At 38.8% G+C, this 22,827-nt stretch overlaps 1 protein-coding gene across 3 annotated transcripts in view; it reads right to left on the minus strand.

Moving 5' to 3' along the window:
• Positions 1–933: 933 nt before the first annotated feature.
• The window catches only part of LOC113997647 (U2 snRNP associated SURP domain containing), a 46,445-nt gene continuing 24,551 nt past the window's right edge, over positions 934–22,827 (minus strand). For all 3 annotated transcript variants that reach the window (XM_027739674.2, XM_027739665.2, XM_027739691.2), the window contains 10 exons: positions 22,551–22,638; positions 20,865–20,987; positions 19,841–19,997; positions 19,421–19,516; positions 18,836–18,902; positions 17,724–17,886; positions 9,960–10,070; positions 7,823–7,941; positions 6,880–7,056; positions 934–5,701 (listed from right to left, as the gene is read on the minus strand). In XM_027739674.2, the coding sequence (XP_027595475.1) occupies positions 5,563–5,701; positions 6,880–7,056; positions 7,823–7,941; positions 9,960–10,070; positions 17,724–17,886; positions 18,836–18,902; positions 19,421–19,516; positions 19,841–19,997; positions 20,865–20,987; positions 22,551–22,638 (1,240 nt within the window). In that variant the 3' untranslated portion in view covers positions 934–5,562. The remainder of the gene's footprint in view (positions 5,702–6,879; positions 7,057–7,822; positions 7,942–9,959; positions 10,071–17,723; positions 17,887–18,835; positions 18,903–19,420; positions 19,517–19,840; positions 19,998–20,864; positions 20,988–22,550; positions 22,639–22,827) is intronic.

Here is a 22,827-nt window from a genome sequence, read left to right on the forward strand (position 1 = left end):
ACAAGGTCTTGAAGAGTAAAACTGGTGGTCTGTAGTTAAGGGAAACAGCTACAGGAAGTTCCCCAGTCCACACAAAAGTAAAAATAGAGCAAGATCACAACATACCATGTGTTCCTGAACTCTGAGCTCCAAGCAGAGACTGTTAGTGTCTGGGACTTGTAATCTATCCCAAAGGAATACTCTGGCCTCTAACAACATCAGCCTTTCCCATCTTGTGGGGGCATCTGAGGTCTCTCTTTTTTGGCTTTCACAGATCTTGCAGAACCTAAATTATCTTGGAGGCACTGGCTCCTTTCAACTTTGATGGGTTCAAGTTGGAGAAAAGGAGAGAGGCACAGCCGGGGTAACAGCTCACTGCTGCCATGAGATGGTCCCACTTCCACATGTCCTGCCTCCCATGCACTTCATCCCACGGACCTGCCCACCCTGTGCCTGCCCTACCTTTCCAAGAGGAAAGCTGTCAAACAAGGCAGCAGAAAGGACAGAAAAGTAAGAGAACAAGAGGCACAGGGAAGGTAGGAACAGGACCTGCAACCACACATAAGCACCAAGGTGCAACACTGGCTCAGGCATAGCAACAACTTCCCACTACAGCACGACATGGGCTCTGTTCCCTTCACCTGCAGTTCCCACAAACCACTGTGAGTACTGGAAAACTGCTCATCCTCTCTGAATCTGAGCAGCAGTTTCGAGTGGGAGTTTTCTTGGTTCAAGAGAGAATTATACAGACAACTACAGAGTGAGCAACCCATGCCTCATTAATGAGTTTGAGGAGCACAGAGGTCACTGTTGACAGAGGAACAGCGGCAGCCACTACAGTTCAACAGCACAGGCAGAACCAGCATCAACCAGCAGAAGAGCAGATGAGGCCAAGAAACTGCTCGTGCGTAACAGGCACAAACATCGCTCTCTTCCAGGATAAAAATAAAACCATTTCTGGATATCAGCAAACTGACAATTTTATTGTCGCCGTGTCATTTGGAAAAATTTCTGCATAGAATACAAACCCAAAAGCAAGTAAGACAAAAAAGGCCATGTGAAACTACCATTTCCCCTCTAAATAACTACAAACAGAAAACTTTACAGCTTATGACAGAGTTATACATAGAACATCCCAGCACAAGATTAGACATCAGAAGTGACAAATGGCAGAGGCTTACCCATGAAAACTGACTGTGCTGACAGAAGCAGGTGGAGGAAAAAATAGTATGCAATTGTTTATGACTTCTGCATCCTACATGGGAAAGAGATTTGGACAAAATTAAATTAGCATTTTAGTTATGATTCTTACCAGAGTGGTTGAACTGAGGAGCAGCAGCTACAGCAGCGGCATGAACCAGCAAAGAATTGAAAGTCTTGCAACAGCTCATGCAGCAATGAGAACAAAAAGAAATTTTAAAATACTATTATGAGCTTCTTTAATAAAATACATGAATTCAACAGCCTTATTCAGAAAAGTAAACTCTGATACAATTTGCAGGGTTTGACTGTCAATATTAGGTTTGTAATTTGATAAATCTCATAATGCTGAGCAGCTGATTTTAAGAGAGGATGACTGTAGAATTCTCATCTAGGTTATCCCACTGCTGCTGTCTCAGCTGTAGAGCATTTACGTTAAGTGTTCAGTGCAGACCCGCAATGGCTGGGAAATGTCCCTCCCCAAACTCCTCACACAGCTGTATGAAAGCACAGCAAGCCACCTATCTAAAAATTAGATACCAAGTTCAGACCCTAATCCACCTGCAGCAATACAACCATGCTTCTAATTTTTATTTATTAAAAGCATTAATTCCACTAAAGCACTGTACCTGCCTGTGGAGGAAAACCCCACAAGCAACCTGCCTGAAGTGGTCAAAGATGGTCAGAACAGATTTGCCATTTTTGGCTGATCTTGCTTTTGTCATCACAAGATCCTGCCTTTTAAGTCATGTTACATAAACTTGTCACTCTCATGTCACTGGGACAGGTGAACTCACAATAGCAATCATTGCTAGTTTAAATAGATGCTTTGGAAAACATATTCTGTTACCATTGCTCCCAAGTGGTTGATTCTCACACCTCAAAGCCTGCAAAGAGGAGGTGGGGGGAGACCACATTGCACGTGCCTAGTGCCCAAACAATAGTCTGACACTGACCTTCAGAAACCAACTCTTCCTCAAATAGCACAAAAAATATATGCAGCTGGTGTGCACAGAAGTCAAAGGAAGTCAGAGTTTAAAAAAGGCAGTTCAACTACAAACACTTCTGTAACACTGGTGAGGAAATACTTTTAATTGTTGGAAGGAGACTCTATGCCCCAAGCAGTTTTTCCGCACTGGGACAGGGCCCACAGTCAGGGCCGAGCCTGAGCAAGCCTTATGGACACACTCTCAGCTCAGAAGAGAGTACCTGTAACCACGGGCCAAGAAGGCCTTTCCATAAACATCGGGATGTCCTGGAGTGTGGAGTAGGGTTCACCAAAACATGTCAGACACATGTCTGGGAACACACCATGGATATTCCCTTTTCCAAGGTGACCCCACTCCAAGATGGGCCTTTCAGGTGGCAGGGGGGTTCTCAGCCGCACCAGAACTCAGCTGTAGCAACTTGCTTCCTCTGCTTTGGCTAAACCTAGTGCATGAATATTTACCTCTCCTATCATCCATAGGGCAGGAGAGGACAGAGAAGCCTGTTACCCACTCAGGCCTCCTCCCCTTCCCAAAGCAAAGGGCTGGACGCTCACAGACTGAGGGGTCTCACAGCATAATGGGCTCTCTTCCTCTACAACCATAGAAACCACTGGGACCACAACTCCCCAGGTCAGAACTTTATTTCACAAGGATTCATCTGAATGCTACTTCCTGAATCCCAGGATCAGTATTTACATTACCCTGTTCACCATTTCACCCCAAAAGGCTGCAGGAACACAAGTTACATAGTAATGGCATACTGTGACTGTACCTTGTCACTGCAACATGACCTAAAGAAAAATAAATTGCACAAGCAGCCTAATTTTAAGTCTTCAGTATTAACTTGCATATTTTACAAAATATTTGTTACCAGATGCTGTCTCCTTCACGCTCTTCTTTGCGGAAAAGCCAAGCTATAAACAAAACTATAAAAGCAAGGAAGAAATCAACAGAGTAAGGAGGATCAAAAGATGCTCTTTTCTACAGGACAAAAAACCAGGCATCCAGCTAGGGATACAGATTCTTAATTGCTCTTAAGAGACTATTAGGTGAAGAAACAGCTGTTCTAGAGCCCAGGATATGAAGCAAAGAACAAGAGGTACGAGAATAGTATTTAGAAAATAGATACTGAAAAAAGGTCTTGCATAATAAAGTGATTACCAAATAAAATCTACTGGGTGTGCTCCTTTAGCTCTCTTGCTACTTGGCTTAAGTCTTTTATAATCACTGATGAGAATTTTATAAAAGCTGAAATAAAAATTAATTATTGAAAAGTACCTGAAATGCTAAGTGATTTTCTACCCTGAGGGTTTTTAGCTATTAAATGAAATATACAATTGATTCTGCACATAGAATATTCCTGTGGCAAACCATCTTTAGTCTCACTTGACCCAGAACACTGACATTTATCACTCCTCCACTTATAAACAGCTACAAGATGAAAGTAATAAAGAAGTTAATTGGATCTGAAGTGATTGACTTCCCACTGCAGCCAGGATTCTCCCTGTTCCCAACTGATTTTAGTACCTACGTTTTGCTCCAGAAAGCCTCATCTAGTCTGTGCCAGGTGCAAATACACAGAATTTAGGAAAAAAAAATTCTGTTTCTAACAGTTTAGCTACCAAAATCTGTGCATCTGAAACACCTTATGTTACAGCAGAAAGAAAAATATAAAAAATAAACTCTGCATATTTCTGAAACAGTCTTTATAATGCAATACAAACCAATAAAAGGGGTATTAATTTCTCATTATCAGTGCATCTATTCAATACCCATTCTATGAAAGTCTTCACAGTACACATGCATTCTCCACATTTTCAGTGCTCCAGATCATCTCAAGGTTCTCATTAGCAAAGAGAATTCTCATTAAATTCTCACATTTGCAACAATTTATATAATCTTATAACTATGTCTCCCATCAGAAAAAAAAACAGAGAAAATATATTTTTTTTCCCAAAGACCTTTCAGATCCTGCTTCTGAAAGTGCTGCAATGAAGTTATATACAAGTACAAGGCAAGATTTTCCCCAGCACATTTACAAATCTCTATGTAAAGCCCGTGGACACTCCAGTGTAAGAGCAGGCCCTCATCCAGCACTCTGTGCCTGCAGTGAAGCACAGCTTCTGCTTTTACAAACAGTTCACGAGAGGCCAGATCCCTTTAATTTTATGTTTTTATTACAATATCCCCACACCTCCACATATAAACACTGAACCCTCCCCGTTCCTCATCCCTCCCCCTCTCCCACCCACGGAAAGGTTGCATGGCAAGAGACCAGGGTGGAGTAATTTAAAGCCACATCAATGCCTAACACACACAACAGGTTTGGAGAAGGGAAAGCCTTTCTCATGAAAAGAAAAAAAATTAAACAGCCTCTTGATTCAAAATATTAATAAATATGTAATAAAAAAGTTAATTTTTCCTATTTTGAAGAATTTCCACAACAGAGGAATAAATTCAATAAAATAATGTAAAAGCTGTCCTTTTGGAGTAAAAATCAGTTTTAGCAAACAAGAGTGTCCTGTAGGTTGCAATTATTGTATCTATACCTAGGAAGTCAGAGAGCCTCAGGGTTGCTGTCCTTTCAGTGTTCCCCATGGGTGCCACGAACTAGGCCTGTTCCTGAGCCGTGGTGGATGTGCTGTACATGCACAGCCATGGGAGGTGTCTCTGCAGAGGCCCTTTGTGAAAAACGAACAAAAACATTACTCTGGTGTTACAAATATTCCCTGCAATTAAAACAGAGAAATAGGAAGCAAAGATTTACTTGTAAAGCTTATCAGAGTAAGTACCAGACTGTTCAACTGCTCTTAGAATACAATCTCACAGCAGGAGAGAAAACCCATCCACTGGATTCAGAAGGTGCTTTTATCTGGATAGTCAAACTAGTGAAAACAGGAACTGCACTACACTCAAAGGTCCAAGCACCATAGTCTGTCTGAAATACACGGTACTTCCAAACAAACTCTGCATTCCCTTAGAGATCTGTATCACCAGTGGGGCAAGAAAACAACATCTTCATTTTCTGTTCAGATTTTATTTGAAATCTAATTCGTATTGTCAAAGCTACAAAAAGGGGAACATTTGAGTTATTTCTGCTATGTCACAACATTCTAAAACAAAATATCACTACTGCCAGCAGATCAGTTACACACATTTCTGATGAAACTTCTAAACACAAAAATGTTTCTTTTGGGAAATAGTCACAATGAAGATATTTGTACAATATAAAACAATGACAGGTCTACAGATGCCGATACTCATGAGTATACACGTGCATTCACAAAAAAAAAAATAATCAGGAATGCTTTTTTGTTTTTTAACAGACTGTTCAGGCACAAAAACAAAACCGCATTTCCAGTAAGTGACAGCATCATAAAAAATATTAACATTGTCAGTGTTTGCTTTTCTTTGACTTCTTGTGAGATCTGTGAGGAGAACGGGACTGAGACCTGGATTTTTTCCCTGACTTTTTAGGGGATCTGGATCGTGATCTTCTCGATCTTTTGGGTGTCCTGGAGCCAGATGGTGACCTGCAAAAAAAATAAGGTTTTATGTCAAACACTAATTGAGAACAGCATCTTCTTCTGCAGTTATTTGGCATTCACTTATTGAGCCAAACAAGCTAGAAAATATTTTTCCCTAGTAAGGGAAAGTAATAGAATGATATTTTGTTTTTGAGAAAAAGGCAATCTTTGTCTTGTAAGTTTTTAGAATATTTTGAGCTTAACAGTGCTTAGAATCCACAAGAAAAATAACACCAATTCGTGCCTTTAAACCCACATCAGGAATTCCCAACTTTCCACACATGCCTCAACTACCTTGGCTCTTGTAATAATGGCAGCCTATGTCCATATAGAAATGAAAAATTATGTTGAATTGTGTGGAAAGTTAAATACTTTTGATTCTCATCAAACACATTCAGTTTGTGATGTTACCCCATAGAAAAAGAATAGACACTGGATAAACTTACTGTCATCTAACCCAAACCTAACACACTGATCTAATATAATCAAAATTGAATGACATTGTATTAACTCTAATGAAAAACCTCCAATGCTTTTCTACTTCTATTTGAATTCCTTACTTATATAAGCACAAGAATCTGATTACTGTCAATATGTACTATGATTTTCTCAATAGCAAAGGCACTTTCCTCAGCATGACTGAGGAATTTTATATCAACAAGACATTCTACACCTCTAAAACAAGTGGAAGCTGAACTTTCAAGTTTCAAGTTACAGCAGCATTGATACATTAGTAAAATTTCACCTCAAGTTTAACATTAACTAGAGACAAATATTTGTGTCAGTTTGGAGATTAGGAAATACCTAGTTCAGAAACCCCGTAAGAAGTATCTAATCTAGACTTTTTTCCCTTAAAAAACAAACTAGGGGAGAGAGGAGCTTCATGTAAGCTCCTCAGTGTAAAAGACTGCATGCTCACTGTAATGTAAGTGGTTTTATAGTAGGAGTACAGAAATTTTAGAAGGGCTACAGAAGACTTGTCCTTTGAAAATAAAAAGCTGAGAAAGCAGCAAGGTGCTGTGGTTTAAAGCAGTATTTCTCAAAATGATCACTAAACAGTTAAACAAAACCATCATGAGAGAAAGTACTTGAGTATCAAATGTGCTCTGCTAAAACACACACAACACAAACCCCACCCAACACACACCTGTGTGCTTCCCAAAACAGAGAAGATACCAGCTTACCTCTTGCCTTTTTTACTGACATCTCTGGGAGAATCTTTGTGTGATGACCGGGACCGGGAGCTCTCTTTGTGGGACCGTTCCGAGCGCTCCGAGCGCTCCGACTTGGGGGACGGGGATTTGGCTCTGCGGCTGCCGCTGCTGCGGGACGGGCTGGGGGACGTGCTGTGCCGCCTCTTCCTGCAGGCAGGGTGTCCACACACACACAGGGGAAAACGGGGGTTAAGAAAATTTATCCCTTTCTCTACAGCTTTTCCTTTGCCAATGTAATGCTGTAACAGTTATGCAAATAAAGCGCAGTATTTTATTATTAAAAAAAAAAATCAAGTCCAACGTGTGCAACAGATTTTGTGGGGAAAAAAATGAGGGCCTGTGAGTCACCTTACAGTGTAAAAACATTCTGTCATAGTTTCCTGAAAAGCAGAGCCTTTTACTGTATCTACACTTAAAACCCTGGCAGAGTTTGGTTACACAAGTATTAGATGATCAAAGTGTACAATCAACTACCCCAAAACCAGCTGTTCAGAAGGATTTGCACTATGAGATGAATAACATTTAAGCCACTACAATTCACTTGTAGTCTGTCCTCAGGACAGTTTTCTGACTTTATAAAGCACTGCAGACAATTCACTGCTACAAGAGTTAACAGACCCTGTTTTCAACTGGTCATCATTTTACATTTCCTCCAAAAGGGGACTCCATTCAAAGGGGTACAGTACCTGACTTGGGGCAGCATAAAAATGACCATTCCTTTACAATCTTTAAGCATGTTTTAATAGCCAAAGCATGTTTATTGTTGTTGGGTGTTTGTTGTTTTGCTTGGGTGCTTTTGTGGTTTTCTTTTAAAATAAGACACATGATACAATGTAATGTCAAGGGTGCCATTGCATACAAAGACACTATGAGGTTTTTCCTCTCATCCATTTTATTCCAAGGAAAGCCATACCTCTCTTTTCGTGTGGGTGTACATTCCTCCTTTTCCTTCTTATCCTTGGACCTGGTCTCAGACTTTTCCTTGTCCTTTTTGTCTCTGTCCCGTTCTCTTTCCATCTCTTTTTCTTTTTCCTAAATTATTAGAAGCATTCATGATTTCAGATGAGGTGTGACTCATTATTAAAGGCAACCAAGCTGATCACAAACAGCACAAAAGCCCTGAGCACTGAGGGAACACAGCACATGACCTGAACTAATGGTCACACCATCCCTGCTCTTCCAACCTTTCCTCCTGCTTTGGACACAGCACAAACATTCACTGGAACACAAACACTAACAAAAACGTGAAAGAAGTCACCCTGTGTGAGAAAATCTGAGTATCTAATTGGAAATGAACATTCCTGAATTTTACAAATTTCAGGGAAATGTTAGAGCTGTCAAAAACAACTATAAGTCCATTTCTATGTATAATAGGTCCATTTTGTAAGAAAATACATACCCTGAGTACACCTCATCTGTCACAAATAGAAAATTAACTATAGAAAAATAAACCTAAACCATCAGCAAGTCTGAACACAGATATCGAGAGATGTGTTTTTAAGTATCAGCATTAAAAAAAATGCCTTCCATGGCAAAAAATAAACAGATATTCCCTGCATACTCCATTAAGAAGATAAAGAAGGGGTGATTTAGCTAAGTGAAAGAAAGGAGGGAGGGGAAAAAAACAAAACAAAACAAAACAAACAAAACAAAAAAACCAAAACAAACAAACAAAAAACCCACACCAAACAGAAAACAGTAGAGGGAGAGGAAATAACACAAGTGCAGGAAATACCAGAACAGCTACATTCATCTACTCTCACATTTTCTTTACACAGAAGAACCAGTATTACATTACTGTTATAAAAACTAACTTTATTAGGGCATTAAAGCAAAAGAAAGTTATTCTCTTAACAACAGGGTTATTACTGTTTTAAAGAACTATTATGATTATCATTAAATATTTCTTAACTATATATTACCTTCATAATTGAAAGTGAAAGAGGTAATTATTAAAAATCTGAAATATTGTTAGCTGGCTGAACTACTTCAACACAAGGCATCTAAAAATTTATCAGGATTACAATTTCTGCTTGTTTAAGCTACTGTCTCACTAAAAATTCTGTGCTTACTGTATAAATCATTTTTTTACAGAAAATACTGAGGAAGTCGAAAGCTTTAAGATACAACTACATTTAAAAGGGAAAATACTTATAAAAATTAAAGTCTTAACTGCTAATATCAACCTCCAAGGTATACATCTCCTTCAGGGATCAGCTTGCCTAATTTTTACAAGTCTCCTTCTTCAAGGTACTATGGAAAATTGCTTTAGTGAATTAGTGAGATATTGAACCCCAAATAATGCAAATAACAAGCGACAAACACTTGGTGGAAACTGCTTATTTGTACTTAGCTTCCAAGAAACTGCAGGGGTATCTATGTCATCTCTGATCTGTCAGGCTGTGAAAGCCACTGTCCCTTACCCTCCCTCACTAAACACACTGTCCAAAGAGGTTCTGTGTTCTTTTGTTGTGTTTCAGTGATTTGAGATCACATGATATCTTATATATGATGATAATTTTTAAAGCCACTGTGACTTCATAGTCCAGAGAGGACTACTATTAGAACCAGTCACATTTGGATGAATGTATGAGCTGGAATTGTCCAGGAAACTTAGACACTGGAGAATCAGAAACGCACATGCTGTACTTAATACTGTTCTTTCTCTTCCTTGGGAAGCCTTTAGCACAACAGATCAATTATTAAAAGTAAAATGGAAAGTCTGATGAACATTTTCAATGGACAGCTCTCTCTTTCCTTTCCCACATCTCAGAGTTTCCTTCATGCAGTAGATCTAGAAGTGATCTCTAAGGTTCCTACACACTCTATGATACCCAACTGTACAGTGTGAAATACTACAGTATTTTGATTAAAAAAAGGGAGATTATATGTATTCTGCAGAAAGCACTTGGACTTAAACATGCAGTTTGACATTACAGTAGTATTTTAACAAGAACCATGTGTTATTATACTTAATGCCACCTTACATTTGATAAACTCAATAAAAGCCTATCACAGAATCAGAACCAAACATAAAGAACAGTTCTTACCCTCTGGAGCAGCTTGTCTCTATAGTGTTCAACCTGTTCCTGAAAACTCTGGCCTGGTTTCTTGGGTCTTTTCCCAGACTCTAACTCATCCTGAAACTTCATCACCTTAAGCTGTGAAAATAATACTGACCATTAGGTTATTGGGCTTATTATTATCCAGTTAGGCAGGTGGTTGAAAATGAAATTTCCATGACTTATAATCTGTGTTCTTCATTCTTTCTAGACAAGCTTGTGCACAGAGATACTAAATTTATTTGAACTGGATCAAAGTAACAAAACCCCACACTTATCCGCAGGCACCTGCAGTTGTTCACAGGCGTGGAAAAAACCAAAAATAGAGGGATTTTTTTCTGTTATTCTACTACATTCTGTCCCCACCGTTAGAACACTGCACCCTTGTATTTCTTTGGTCATTATCTGGTTTTTTGCTTTCAAAATGAAATCATTTCCTGCAGGTGTCAATAATTCTTTCAACTTCTCTTGTCTACTCCAAGGTTCCCTTCAGAAATTGTCTTTTTTTCCATTTAACTCTAAATATTAAAATCAAATGACTGACATAATTAGGACAAAAAACAAACGCATCTCTTCAGGGCTATTTGCACAGAGTGGCTGATTTGAAAGAACTGATTTTTACTAACATAGTACTCTTTCATGTGCTGTCAAGCTTAGCAACAAAATTCAGTTCACAAGTGCTGCTAAATGTAACACTAAATTTACTGCAGTATCCCAGCAGAGTCACAAAGTTAAGTAAATGTCAGAATTTTTCCCTGTGTTGTTTTCAGGGTTTTTTTGGTTTTTTTGTTGGTTTTTTTTTTTTTGGTCTGGATGCACTAAAACCTTTCTCCAAGTTGATTCACATCATGAAACTTCACTCACATCTCTTGTCAATCCTTCATTCCTAGTGACATGTCCTTGTACAAACAATCCTTCAATTTTTTTGGAGAAGTTGTCTCTTTTGGGGGTGGATGGGGAGGAACTTGGTAATAAGTCAGGTTGTATTTGTCAGCCCTCTTCCAAATGCTTATGCTCTGACCCTCTTGCATTTTCTGTTTCAATACTGACCTGCAGAGTTATATATGAGTAGATTTTTCCAGTGCTCAAGGTTTTATTTTTAGTGAACACACAGAATTGGTTTCTTTTTAGAAACATTTAATTTTTCCACATTGAAAACACACAAAGGAAAAGACTTTGCAATTGTGTCCATTTTGATTATCTGAAAGGATCTTATTCTCTATTTCCTAATATGAAGTAAGCACAAAATCAAACCCCAAAGGTTTTTTCTTCCCTCTCAAAAATAGCAGGCCAGACTGGATACCATATATTCCAATCAGCCCTTCCAATTAATGACAGAAAGGTATCACAAAAAACAAACTAATCACAGGAACAAATATGTTAAGAAGCATAAAACCCAAGCAAGGATAACACTATTTTGAGCAAGATCCCCTTCCCCTTCAGTTACAGAGCTTATGCCAGAAACACCTTTTTCATTTTAGTCTCAAATATAATGGAGCCACTCATTTTGGGGGAAAAAATTTTAAAGACAAAAACCCACCACCACTGTTATCTGATACCACAGTAAATTTCTGTCAACTGTTCTGCTTCCTTCCCTCCCTCCCAGAGCAGGCTCTACCTGCCCTTGAGCATTTTTCCTTACAATTTAGCCAAATAAATTGTCAGCAGCCAATGGAAAACTGACACCACCATTTGTCACATACCACCTTCCATAAAGGCATTTTTTCTTCTTGTCCCCTTCAAATTCACAAATTTCAAAGGCAGGAAAACCTTTTGGAACCATCTACTCAGTGTCCCCATGTACCCCCTGTTCTGGTAAGAAGTGAGGATTGCATTCCCTACCACCATGTACACTCCAAGGTCATCAGTACTGAACAGGAGCACACAGGAGGCTCAGCTGATCCAGAAAGCCTCTTGGGCTGTCGTGGTATGAACATGCCCATAGCACCTGAACTTTGTTTCCCCAAGTAAATCACCCAGATAATTTAAAACACAAAACAAACAAAAAAACCAAACCAGCAAAAGCCCACAAAAAACCCATCCTTATAAGATTTTATTCCTTTACATATTTAGCCAACAAAGCTGTGACACTGTTTAACCATACTTTGAAAGCAAGGAAGCCTAAGCCTATAGGCAAAACTAACCTGAGATGAAAATAAACGAGGTGTCCAAACAAGAGGCTTTATTTGATTTAATAAGCTAAAGTGGACACAAAAAAATGCTGCCATGCACAGCACACAACCCACTGCTGGCATGACATTCTGAATGGCAAAAGGAACTATTTGGATGTAACTTCTCCAGTCACTGTGGGTGGAGGGGGCAGGCTGAAGGTGGTCACTGGCAGGTGCACAGAGGAAGAGAGAACATAGGAAAAGCCTGTACTACAGTAAGTACTCACTCAACACCTCCCCGGACTCCAACTATGGTGAGATCATATGGTTTCCTGAGACAGCTGTGGTCTGTTACAGACCCACCATCAATGGATCTCTCCTCCACACACTCTCTGTATCTCCCTTTAAACTGTAAACTGACTCCTTTCAGAAAGATGCTGTGGGCACAGGAAATCAGCTCGAGCACATCCCCTGGAAAAGGCGACTGAGTGTTCCAAAATGCTGAGATGGTATCAACAGCTCACTATAGAAAGGTCAGGTTCTTTCACCTTCCTTCTCTATTACTGCACTCCAAGCTCAGGGTTTCCCTTCCACCCTGCCCTTGCAGCAGCTGCAGTTTTCCATAGACCAGATCAATTCACTATCCCAGCAGAAGCCCACCCTTACCCCTGGCTTCAATCTTCCCTCCAGTAGTGAGATGTACTGGGTCAGGGGAAGAATGAGCTCACAGGATCAGGATGTTCCCTCACCCAGAGGTCAGTAGTCAAATAGATCAGCTCATCCTACACCTTCATGTATAAAGCCTTTTGTTATTTTCTCTTAACACACCACCACTGTAACTATGTTTTAAAAGGAATTACTTAGGTCCCAAAATCTACAGAATTCTCTAAAGAATTGCACCCAGAACTACTATATGAACTTAGATACTTGGTTACCTCCTTTCACTATTTCACTATTCGTTGTACCCTGGCCAGAGTGAACAACCTTCTTACAGTCTTTTCCTGCAGAGGACATGATGCTCTTATTCCTATCACACAGTTCCAGATACTCCCCCAGGAGAATGAGATCCTTAATACTTAGGCTTAAATCTCCCAATTCATCTAATCAATGAATTTTGTAAGCATTTCACTTTGTAAACCTGCATTTAGAAAGAACTAATGTATTCTCATTGCACTGGCTATTCTTTAACTATTCTTGTCCAACAGACAGGAACTGTTAAGCCTGTTCATTCTTAGGAATAAATACATTGACTTTTATCTGAACTCTCTCCAAACTCAGCAGGAAAAAATGGAAGGGGAAAATTTTTCAAAACTCTGTGCCAAAACTTTTCAGTACTAGTTCTTTAGACAGAGCAGCCTCCCACAGCAGTTTATAGTCTTCAGAGACTGCAATGAAGAAGTGTCATATATCCATGAAGTTCCTATGAGCAACCACTACCAAATACTCCCATGCAGGGATCACATTTCCTACTAACAAGAGGAGGTCCCTCATAAGGTCCAGATAAACAGCTCCACAACATGACTCTTCTCTATTGGTTCTCATCTTGAAACTTCTCCCCTCTCTCCTCAAACTCATTTGAGGAGAGTTTAAAAGGTTCAGGCATTCCTGGAAGGTGAGGCCTTGATTACAGCCCACCCAGGAAGCAAGCAAGCAAAGGAAAGGGTGACACCTTGCTGCCACGGCCCAGGGAAACCACAGACTGCTGCAAACTCAAGCTCTGCTTTGTGTACTTTCACAGCAACAGGTGTGATGTTTCCTTACTTAAAACTAATATGCTTTCAAAAACTGCTCTTGGTTTTCTAATCTGCCGCTGATACTGTCTGAGCCCATACACAGGGTCTTTTCCACAAGAGGTCACTCCACAGTTACACAGTTACACAGCCTCAGACCTGACGGGCCCGGTTCAAAATAACTAGTTCAAGGTCAATTAACTGCATACTGCATATTAGCATGAACTAGGAAGTTTATCATCAGATACTTTATGAAAAGACAGGAATTTCTACTTGATAAGAAGTTGCACTCAAATGTAGACTAATTACAGACAGGACAGACATCCAAGCAGACCAAAGTGTTTTGATTTTCCTTAGAACAGCCTTGCCCCAGCAATGGCTGTCACAAGTCCGAGACTTTGCAGGAGCAGAGAAAAATATTTCTTTGAAAGCTTAATTTTTCCAGCAAGTCTACGAACAGTGGAATTTCTGCAGCTACAGTATTATCAACAACAGATGACAGATATACTGATGTACACATGTGAAATACCTCCTCTGCCATAACAGCCCTCTGGCATGCTCAGTCACACTCACAGGTTGCCAAGTGTCTTGGAGCCAAGCAATTCCTTGCTTTTGGCTTTGTGTAAAACAGAAATACATTCAAAGATTTAAAATAGATCAAAATCTTCTGAATAGTCATCATCTTCTAAGAACAACTGCTATAAATAGCAAAACTATCAGTTAAGTAAGAGCCAATTTGTCTCATCTGTTATTATTAAATCAGTAAGATATTTAATAGGGTATCTTTTTGTCATTTTGCAGTAGCCTCAAATGAACCAGGTACAGAAACCTCCACAGACCAAAGGGTTATATTGTTCTAGTGAGGATTACAAGCCTCACACAGCTCCTATGATCTGATAAACAAATACAGAGAAGTTGAGTATTCTTCACACTAAGTACCATAATCCAGAGAAAGAAATAATGGAAACTGTATGGAGCTTCAGTTTCTTGACAAAGGCAGCCACCTTTCCCTTGTGACATCCACTTGGGCTCTTTGGCTCTTGGTAGAAAAATAAATTGGACCTCAAATACCATGACACATTTGGGGCGGGGGGTGTTTGGTGTGGAACATCTCAGTTTGTGCACTGGGCAGGGGGCACTGACAGAGCACAGACACAGGATGGTGTAACAGGATCCTCCCTGCAGCTCCCGGAGCTCAGTGGTTCCCAGCAGAAAGGATGAACAGGATGACTCAAGACCATTAGTTTTCTACCTCAGTCAAATACTACTTTGAGGTCTCAGGTGGCCAACACAAAGGTGAGTAAAGGCAGCTACTAAAGAGGACTAAAACCCTGTTTGACCCTTCTGGAAGCATGGATATCTCTGGATTTGTGAAGAGCCTGCCTCCTGCTGCAGGTGAACCCTGTGCTGTGCTTTCTGTTTGGAGTAGGGTTATAAAATCCTGTGCAGCAAGGCGGAGACAGAAGTGAAGTACCTCAGAGAAAGGTCCAAGGAGGACAATGCTGCTTTATTTTGTCTGAGTTTCTGACCACTCTGAGGAGACAAAATGACCAATTTAAACAACAAAATTCCCATTTTTCTACCACTTCACAGCACTGAGGTCTCTTTACAAAGAGGAATACACCTTTCTTTTATATGTCACAGGATGGGGGAAGAAAGACACATACTTATACTGTAAAGACCATTCTGAAATTTGAGTTATAAATGCTGTAAAGTGCCAATCTTTCCACGTTTAAAACAGGTGAGAAATCACTGTTCTTCGGTGTTATAGGAAAGCCTCTGCTCTTGCTAAGTTCTGGAAAGAATTCACACTTCAGAAGGATTAAGAGGGGTAGCAGGGAAGGCAAACAAAAGGTTACTAACTTGCCCCCTCTGATTGCTGTGGCCAAAGTTTGTTTCTTACTGCACTTTCCCCTCCCGGCTGACAAGCTTAATTTACTGACGGTGCCAAGAGAAAGAATTCTTGTTTGTATCCATGAATTTCCAAAAACTGTATGAAAAAATCTGTTTCAGCTTCCCTGGTAGTCACTGTGTAGGACTGTTAGAGAATCAGACTGCCAATTTTTTTGCCAAATACTGTACACATTTTTTACAGTTTTTATTAGATGGCATAGCTGTTAAAGCTGGTAATTGGCTGTTTTTTCCTCAGTTCCTTCCCTCAAATTTAATAATGGATGTGGGTTTTGGCAGGGATTGGGTACATACTAAGAAGAAACTTTGAGTGTGAATGCTTTAAAGTAGTACAAGGAGTACTTTCCTGCCAATGACAAACTTGAGCAGAAATTTTAAGTACTCCTACATAGTGTCTGAAATGTTCTGAAAATGAAAAAGAATTGCTCTACTCTACTTTCCTGGCAATTCTGAAAGTCGGACACCAAGATGGTAATTTACTCACCAAAAAAAATTAAATGCAAGCCTGTGCTTGAAAACCTCAAATATTTGCCACCTAAAACTGTTCCTGAGAGGATACATTGAGGAAAGAACTTAAATCACTCAAGCAGTGTAAAACTGCCAATGGTTAAAGTAAATCACTTCCTAAACTGCCTCCACAAGTGCCAGGATAACATCTCTAAAACAGATACACAATCTGAGAGGAGCCCTTTCCATAACTGCTACGATCAATATTACAGCAACGTGAAAATTAGTTTCACTTGTACTTTCATTAGTCTAACACGTATTTTCTACAAAAATACTGCCACCATGAGTCAGGTCAGACATAAATCCCATTCAGCTTTTCTCAAATGCAGACTTTACTAACTTAGTATGGCTACAGATCACAAACTTTCAAACTGCTATGCAAAGCAAGAGATTTCTAAGTGCTTAGTTATAGTCTATTAATTCCAAAATCTGAATTATTAAACAGAGACATATTTGAGAGAAACAATAGTTGTGACATTTTAAAATATTACTGCCTGAGCATCTTAATATAATATTACAAGGTTTTCCTAATGTCTGATTTCAACTAACTAGCACGTTATAGCATAAACAGGTAGGCGGCCACAATTCCACCTTCAAAACATTACCCAAGTTGTAACCTGCCACTTGGAGATGCTACAATTGCAATCAGTAGTTTAGCAGCTTCTTAATATCATTTAAATGCACTGAGCAGAAGGTACAAGAATTTCAGTATTAAAACCCAGGCTACACTGAATAGAGAGTACAAGCTGGAAAGCCACATACAGTTTTAAACTGGTTTTGTTTTTTGTGTGGCACAGTGGGTCAGAAGGGCTTCACTGCTAGACAAGGGTCATGCTAAATTCCAGTTCTAGTTCCATTCTCAGTAAAACACGAGCTCAGAAACCAGCACAAAGCCATAACAACCTGTGCTACACTGACACCTATGCTTGGAGAAAGAGAGAAGAGCCAGTGAGCCCTACAAACAGCATACAGGCCTTCAATTGAAGTACCACATTTCCAGGACTACCTGGGTTAGTTGCATCTACTTCTTTGTTTGATGGCTGACACAGTGAAAAGAAACACTTTTAAATGCAATAAAATACAGACACCTGGAGGCAAGAAACAGAAAGAATGAGAAAGGTATAGGACTAAGGTCACATCCAAAAGTCACTCCCATTTGCCAAGAGGAGGAAAGTGTACAGGGACCAAGCAATCTAAGGCTACCAGTGGTACTGAAACAGGACACTGAAAAGGAACAGTAATTCTCAACATGCAATATCCCCTGACTCGGTTTTTCAGTTTTTTCCCGTGTTATTCTGAAAGTCAAAACCAAGCAAGGCAAGGCTGTGAATGAATACACCTGCACAAAAATACACTGGACTGAAAAAAAGAACCACTATATAACAGACTATGATTATTTCAATTAAAATAACCCCCTATCATATGTAGAGAACTCAGGGTGGGGTAAGGATTGGAAAGGTCCAGAAGGGTGGCACAGAACACCACCTGCTCACCTCTATCTCTCGGAGTTTGGCACGCTTCTCTTCACTCATTTCCGAGTATTTGACCGATGACTTGGATTCAGGCATTTCTTCTTTAATAGGATTGGAATACATGTGTTGCTCTTCTGACTTAGAACTCTGAGTGTCTTCCTCATCTTCACTTTCTTCTTCTTGACTTTATAGGAAACATAGAGAATTAAGATGTAACAGATAAATAAGTGTATGTAAAATTTACTATTTCTCCTACGTAGTTTCTATGATTAGTTACTAGTTTTGAAATCTCTTAAGTAAGATTAAGTTATGTAAAAAGTCTGCACCTACGAATCAGTCTCCATCTGTGAGATTTAGTATTTTAATTAAATTGTTAGTTTTTATAATGTACACTGCTCTCAGCATGCAGGAGAATTCAGGAAATTCATGGTCATCAAATACGAACCTACCTCAGCTACAAAACAAACCCACTGCCTCCACAAAATCTCTTAAAGTGCTGTAATTGTGCTCTTCAGGTATAGTAAGTTTAATAAAAGAAAAAAAACTGCAACACTTTTGCTTTTGGGAGATAAAGCTGGGACACGGCAGATACCCAAAATGATATTCCCAGACTGGCCACTAGAGTGCTGCAGGACTACACACAATGCAGGCATGTTTTTACAGCACTAACAGATGCTCTCAGTTGCCTGAAGAGCAAAGTAAAAGACTACTCAAAACCAACTTCTGTTGGCAGGATCCTACCAGCATCCAACATACACATACCTCAGAATATTATTCACTGCGTTTGTCTCAAAAGCAAAAAGCAGACGTTTAGATACATTCCTATACACCTAATAACAAGATTTCCACACTACTGCCTTAGCTCTTGCCATTTGATATTAAATTATCAAATCAGCATCAATTTAAAGATTATAGTTAACAACTCTACCAAAAGGTGTAAATTATCATGTTAGGAAAAAACTACGGGAGCTGAAAGCATGCTGCACTAAAAGCCTGATCCTTCTCCATCTTATTTTCCTACTTTCAAAATTTCATGTTTGTTCTGCTCTTGCAATACATATCTATCTTATAGAGAGTTCCAAAGACACTCAATTCATAAAATGAGTATGTTTTCATCAGAATGAAGTATTTACTTTTGAATTTCCTCCTCCTCAGATTCTTCATGTTGGTCAAAAAGCTCCCACTTTGAAGTAGTAACAGCTAGAAGAGACAGTAAGATAATTTTAACAACAAAAAACCCCACCAATTAATCAGAAAATTAGTATTTGTAGACATAATAAGAACTACAATGTGGTAAAATTCACTTAATGCACTTAATACAGACTTTCTATTTCACAGGAATATTTACTATTCACAGAGCTATTCACTTACAATGCATATCATGTTTTGGTAAATCCTTTAAAAGCAGACAAGTATTTGTCAGCTTGTAAAATATTATTTTCCAAATCAAGATGTGAAAAGACTGCCAACCACATACCCAGATTTTTTTTTTGCTTTCAATATTTATTCTTAATGAACTGGGAATTATTTTTAAAGGTTGGTAGGTTATTGAAGTAGAACAACCAAAAAAGAAAACAGTATCTCCCTTTTTTGGTTAAAGCTTCCGTGAACAAGTTACAGCTAAAAATTTTACTGTGTTAGCACAGAAAAGCTGAAAATAATCATTACATAGGTGACATTATGCTTTCAGTTTACTTAGAAAAGTAATCAAAACTAACCTTGAGCTTCCAGTTCTGATTCATCCACTGCTTCCCACTTTGAAGGGGCAACTTTAAATATAGGCTCATTCTTTTTTGAGTCTTCAGTTGTATCCACTGTTGGAGAAAGACACAGAAAAATAATTTCCAAAGCTCATCAAAAGCTGAAACCAAAAAACACTAAGGTAACAATCAGAATGAAATACTGAAACAGATACCATCTTATTAGTTGCAAAGAAAAGAAACCAGGGTTTGGAACCTGATGTGTATTCTGAAGCAATTATGAACTTAAAGCAGGAGGGCAAACTGAAGTTAATCAGTTCAACATCTCACAAAGCTACATGCCACATCAATTCTTGGTTGTATTTGTAAAAACTACTCAGGAAAAAAAGATCAAAGACTGAAGATTCAAATTGAAAGTAAAGCTGAAACATTTCGTACAAGGAACTCCATCAAGATCATCATCCAGCGATTTAATTGGGACTCCATCCAGATCATCAATAGGAGCAGCATCAATAGGAATTCCATCCACATCTTCTAGTGGAGCACCATCAAGCTCTTCCTCAATGGGAGCACCATCAAGGTCATCTGGTACTTCCTGAAAGCAAACAATAATTAATTATTTCAAGTGCAAATCTACATTGCTTTTCTTTAGTTCTCCAATTATCAAATCATTCCTTTTAAAAAAAGTACTTTTAAAAATACCAAAACCTCAAAAACCTCAACTTTAACAATTTTTGCTAACAAGTTTATTGTAGAGAAAATAATACAACAATATCCTCTTTTAAAAATTATAGGCAGGAACTTGGAATTTGTCCACAATGTACCGGAAGCTTTGCAATACCTATATTCAAAAGAAAAGATGTTAAATGGGAGTTTAGCTCAAAATGAGCCAATTAGACAAATTATACTTACTAGATATGAAGGATTCAGTAAAATGAAAAACTGACAGAAATCAACTCCTTAGCAGGAATACACACAAATTATGAACACAGCTACATATTCGAACTTATTGGGCCCAGGCACCGCCCTTCGTATACACACATTAACCCTGCTCCTCTGCTAAGGGAAATAAGTTACCCTTCCAGTTATACTGGGGGTGTCCCTCCTGCTGTTCTGAAAGGCATGTTTCCACACAGTTACAATGCCTGAAATGCCACTCAAAATTCAGATATTACAGAGTATTTCCAATACAAAGGAAATACCTGTCATTCTGCACTAGTCTTTGCTCTGAAATGGTTTCACAATACAGCTACACCACAGCACTTAACCTACAAGCAAGAAATTAATAAACAGGTTAAACAACATTTGCATTTGAATACACCTGTATTTAAGAGCAAGGACTTGGAGGAAGGAAAGGTTTACTCACCCTAAAAGAGACAGTAAAATAACCCTTGCCAGCCCTGCTTTATATTTACACATCTTTTCCCTGCCACCCCCAAGCATCACCACTGAGCTCACTCACCTCTGTTTCTTTATCTTCCATGATGTTTACAAGCCCCAAGAAAATATTCTGTAGTTTGATCAGAAATGGCTCTGGATAGATTGCCCAGTCCTCCCATGCTCGGAAGCATGTCATTACCCGTTGCTAGAAGCAAGGGGAAAAAAAAAAAAGCTAATAAATTTGTATTGAGAAATTTTAAGTGATGGGAAATAGACCACAGAGACCTATTGCAGAGCTGCTCCTAAGTAGTTCCACACTAAAGTATATTACAGTGATACCATGCTGGGCAAGACTAGTAATTTTACAAAAATACATATATAGGAACTACTTTTTATAAAATCTCACTTGGATTTCATTTCCCCTTTAAATTCCTGTTATATTATCCATTTCAGCTGTTCACAGTTCTCTCCTGACAGTAAGTTTCATTCTGCCCCAATGTTCAAAGCAGGTGCCTCTACTAAAAGTAAGAGAAAACTTTCTCTAAAAATAAAAGAGAAATCTTTCTCTTCATAAAATAAAATAACTAAAATTAACATTGGCTTATACATATTACTGAATGTTGGAGAAGAGAATGTTCTGGGGAGACCTTACTGCCCCTTCAGCACCTAAAGGGCCTACAAGAAAGCTGGAAAGGGACTTCTTATGAGGGCATATGGTGACAGGACAAGGGATAATGGCTTTAAACTGAAAGGTTTAGATCAGACATTAGCAAGAAATTTTTCAGGTGAAGGTGGTGAGACTCTGGAACAGGTTGTCCAGAGAAGCTGTGGCTGTCCCATCCCTGAAAGTGTTCAAGGCCAGGCTGGCTGGGACTCTGAGCAACCTGCTCTAGTGAAAGGTGTCCCTGCCCATGGCAGGGCGTTGGAACGAGAAGATCTTTAAGGTCCCTTCCAACCCAAATCATTCTATTGTAGAAGTGAAGCATATTTGAAATGATGGGTTTCAGTTCAAGTTTGAAACATTAAATGTAACTGAAGATGCAGATATAAAAAAGTTATCTACTGCCTCTCTTATAATTTAACAAATAGTTTTAAAATAGCATTTAAGAAATTGATTCTCAATCTAGAGCAACTGAGAGCAAAGAAAGCAGGACAACCAGGATAAAGACCTTAATACAGAAAAAACTAACTACCCTGTCAGCTTTGTATTTAAAGTTTCTGACTGAAAAACAAAGAAGAATAAAGAAGTGCAGAGGTATCTTGGAAACAGGAGAATGAAAGGTAGGCCAAGCATGAGAACCGTGAGAAGCAGAGCACTTTATCTCAAAAATCATTCTCAACTACCCATGGTCAGACTGGTTATCAGAAATCTAAAAATAAAGCCTATCACAAAAACGTTTAAAAGTAACTTTATGCTGTTCTGTCCAGGAGTTTCTTTCCACACTGAGCACCCAAGTTTATTTTTGAAATTGAAATAGAGGTGGTCCAAAAATAATAAGAAAGCTAGAAGGCCCTGTCTGTAATTTAAGTATTAGATAGATATCCTCTCAACTGCACAACTGTACATCTACCTGTACACTTCAGGTGGAAGATGTTAATTTTCTTCCTTAATTTCAAGGCTATCCTTGCAAAAGAGAAAACTCTTTTTTTTTCAAAGCCTGATTAGGAACCTCGATGTCTAAGCCACTTATCATAGTATGCAATCGCTTGTGCAGGAACATCTATTTATATGACTTCTATGTCATGTAAATAACAATGAAATACATACCTTGAAATTTTCAGACTGTAAATGGCCTTGTATTGTACGGTAAGTAGCATTGAGATCAGAGAATATCTGACATAATTTTGTTTCAAAACTAGAATTAAACATATACATTTCTTTAGTTAAACTTTGTAATATATGTTTTCTGGACATACATAATTCATGAAAATACCTGGGACACAGGACTCAAAAGCACAAGGTTCTGATCCCTACTGTAGCCATGAACTGAACTATAAAGCAAATATGATTACTATATTTCAAATCACCTTGGACAACAACAGAA

The sequence above is a fragment of the Pipra filicauda genome, unplaced genomic scaffold (assembly GCF_003945595.2).
Source record: "Pipra filicauda isolate LSUMZ 115617 unplaced genomic scaffold, ASM394559v2 scaffold126_size2276778_pilon, whole genome shotgun sequence".
Lineage (NCBI taxonomy): Eukaryota > Metazoa > Chordata > Aves > Passeriformes > Pipridae > Pipra > Pipra filicauda.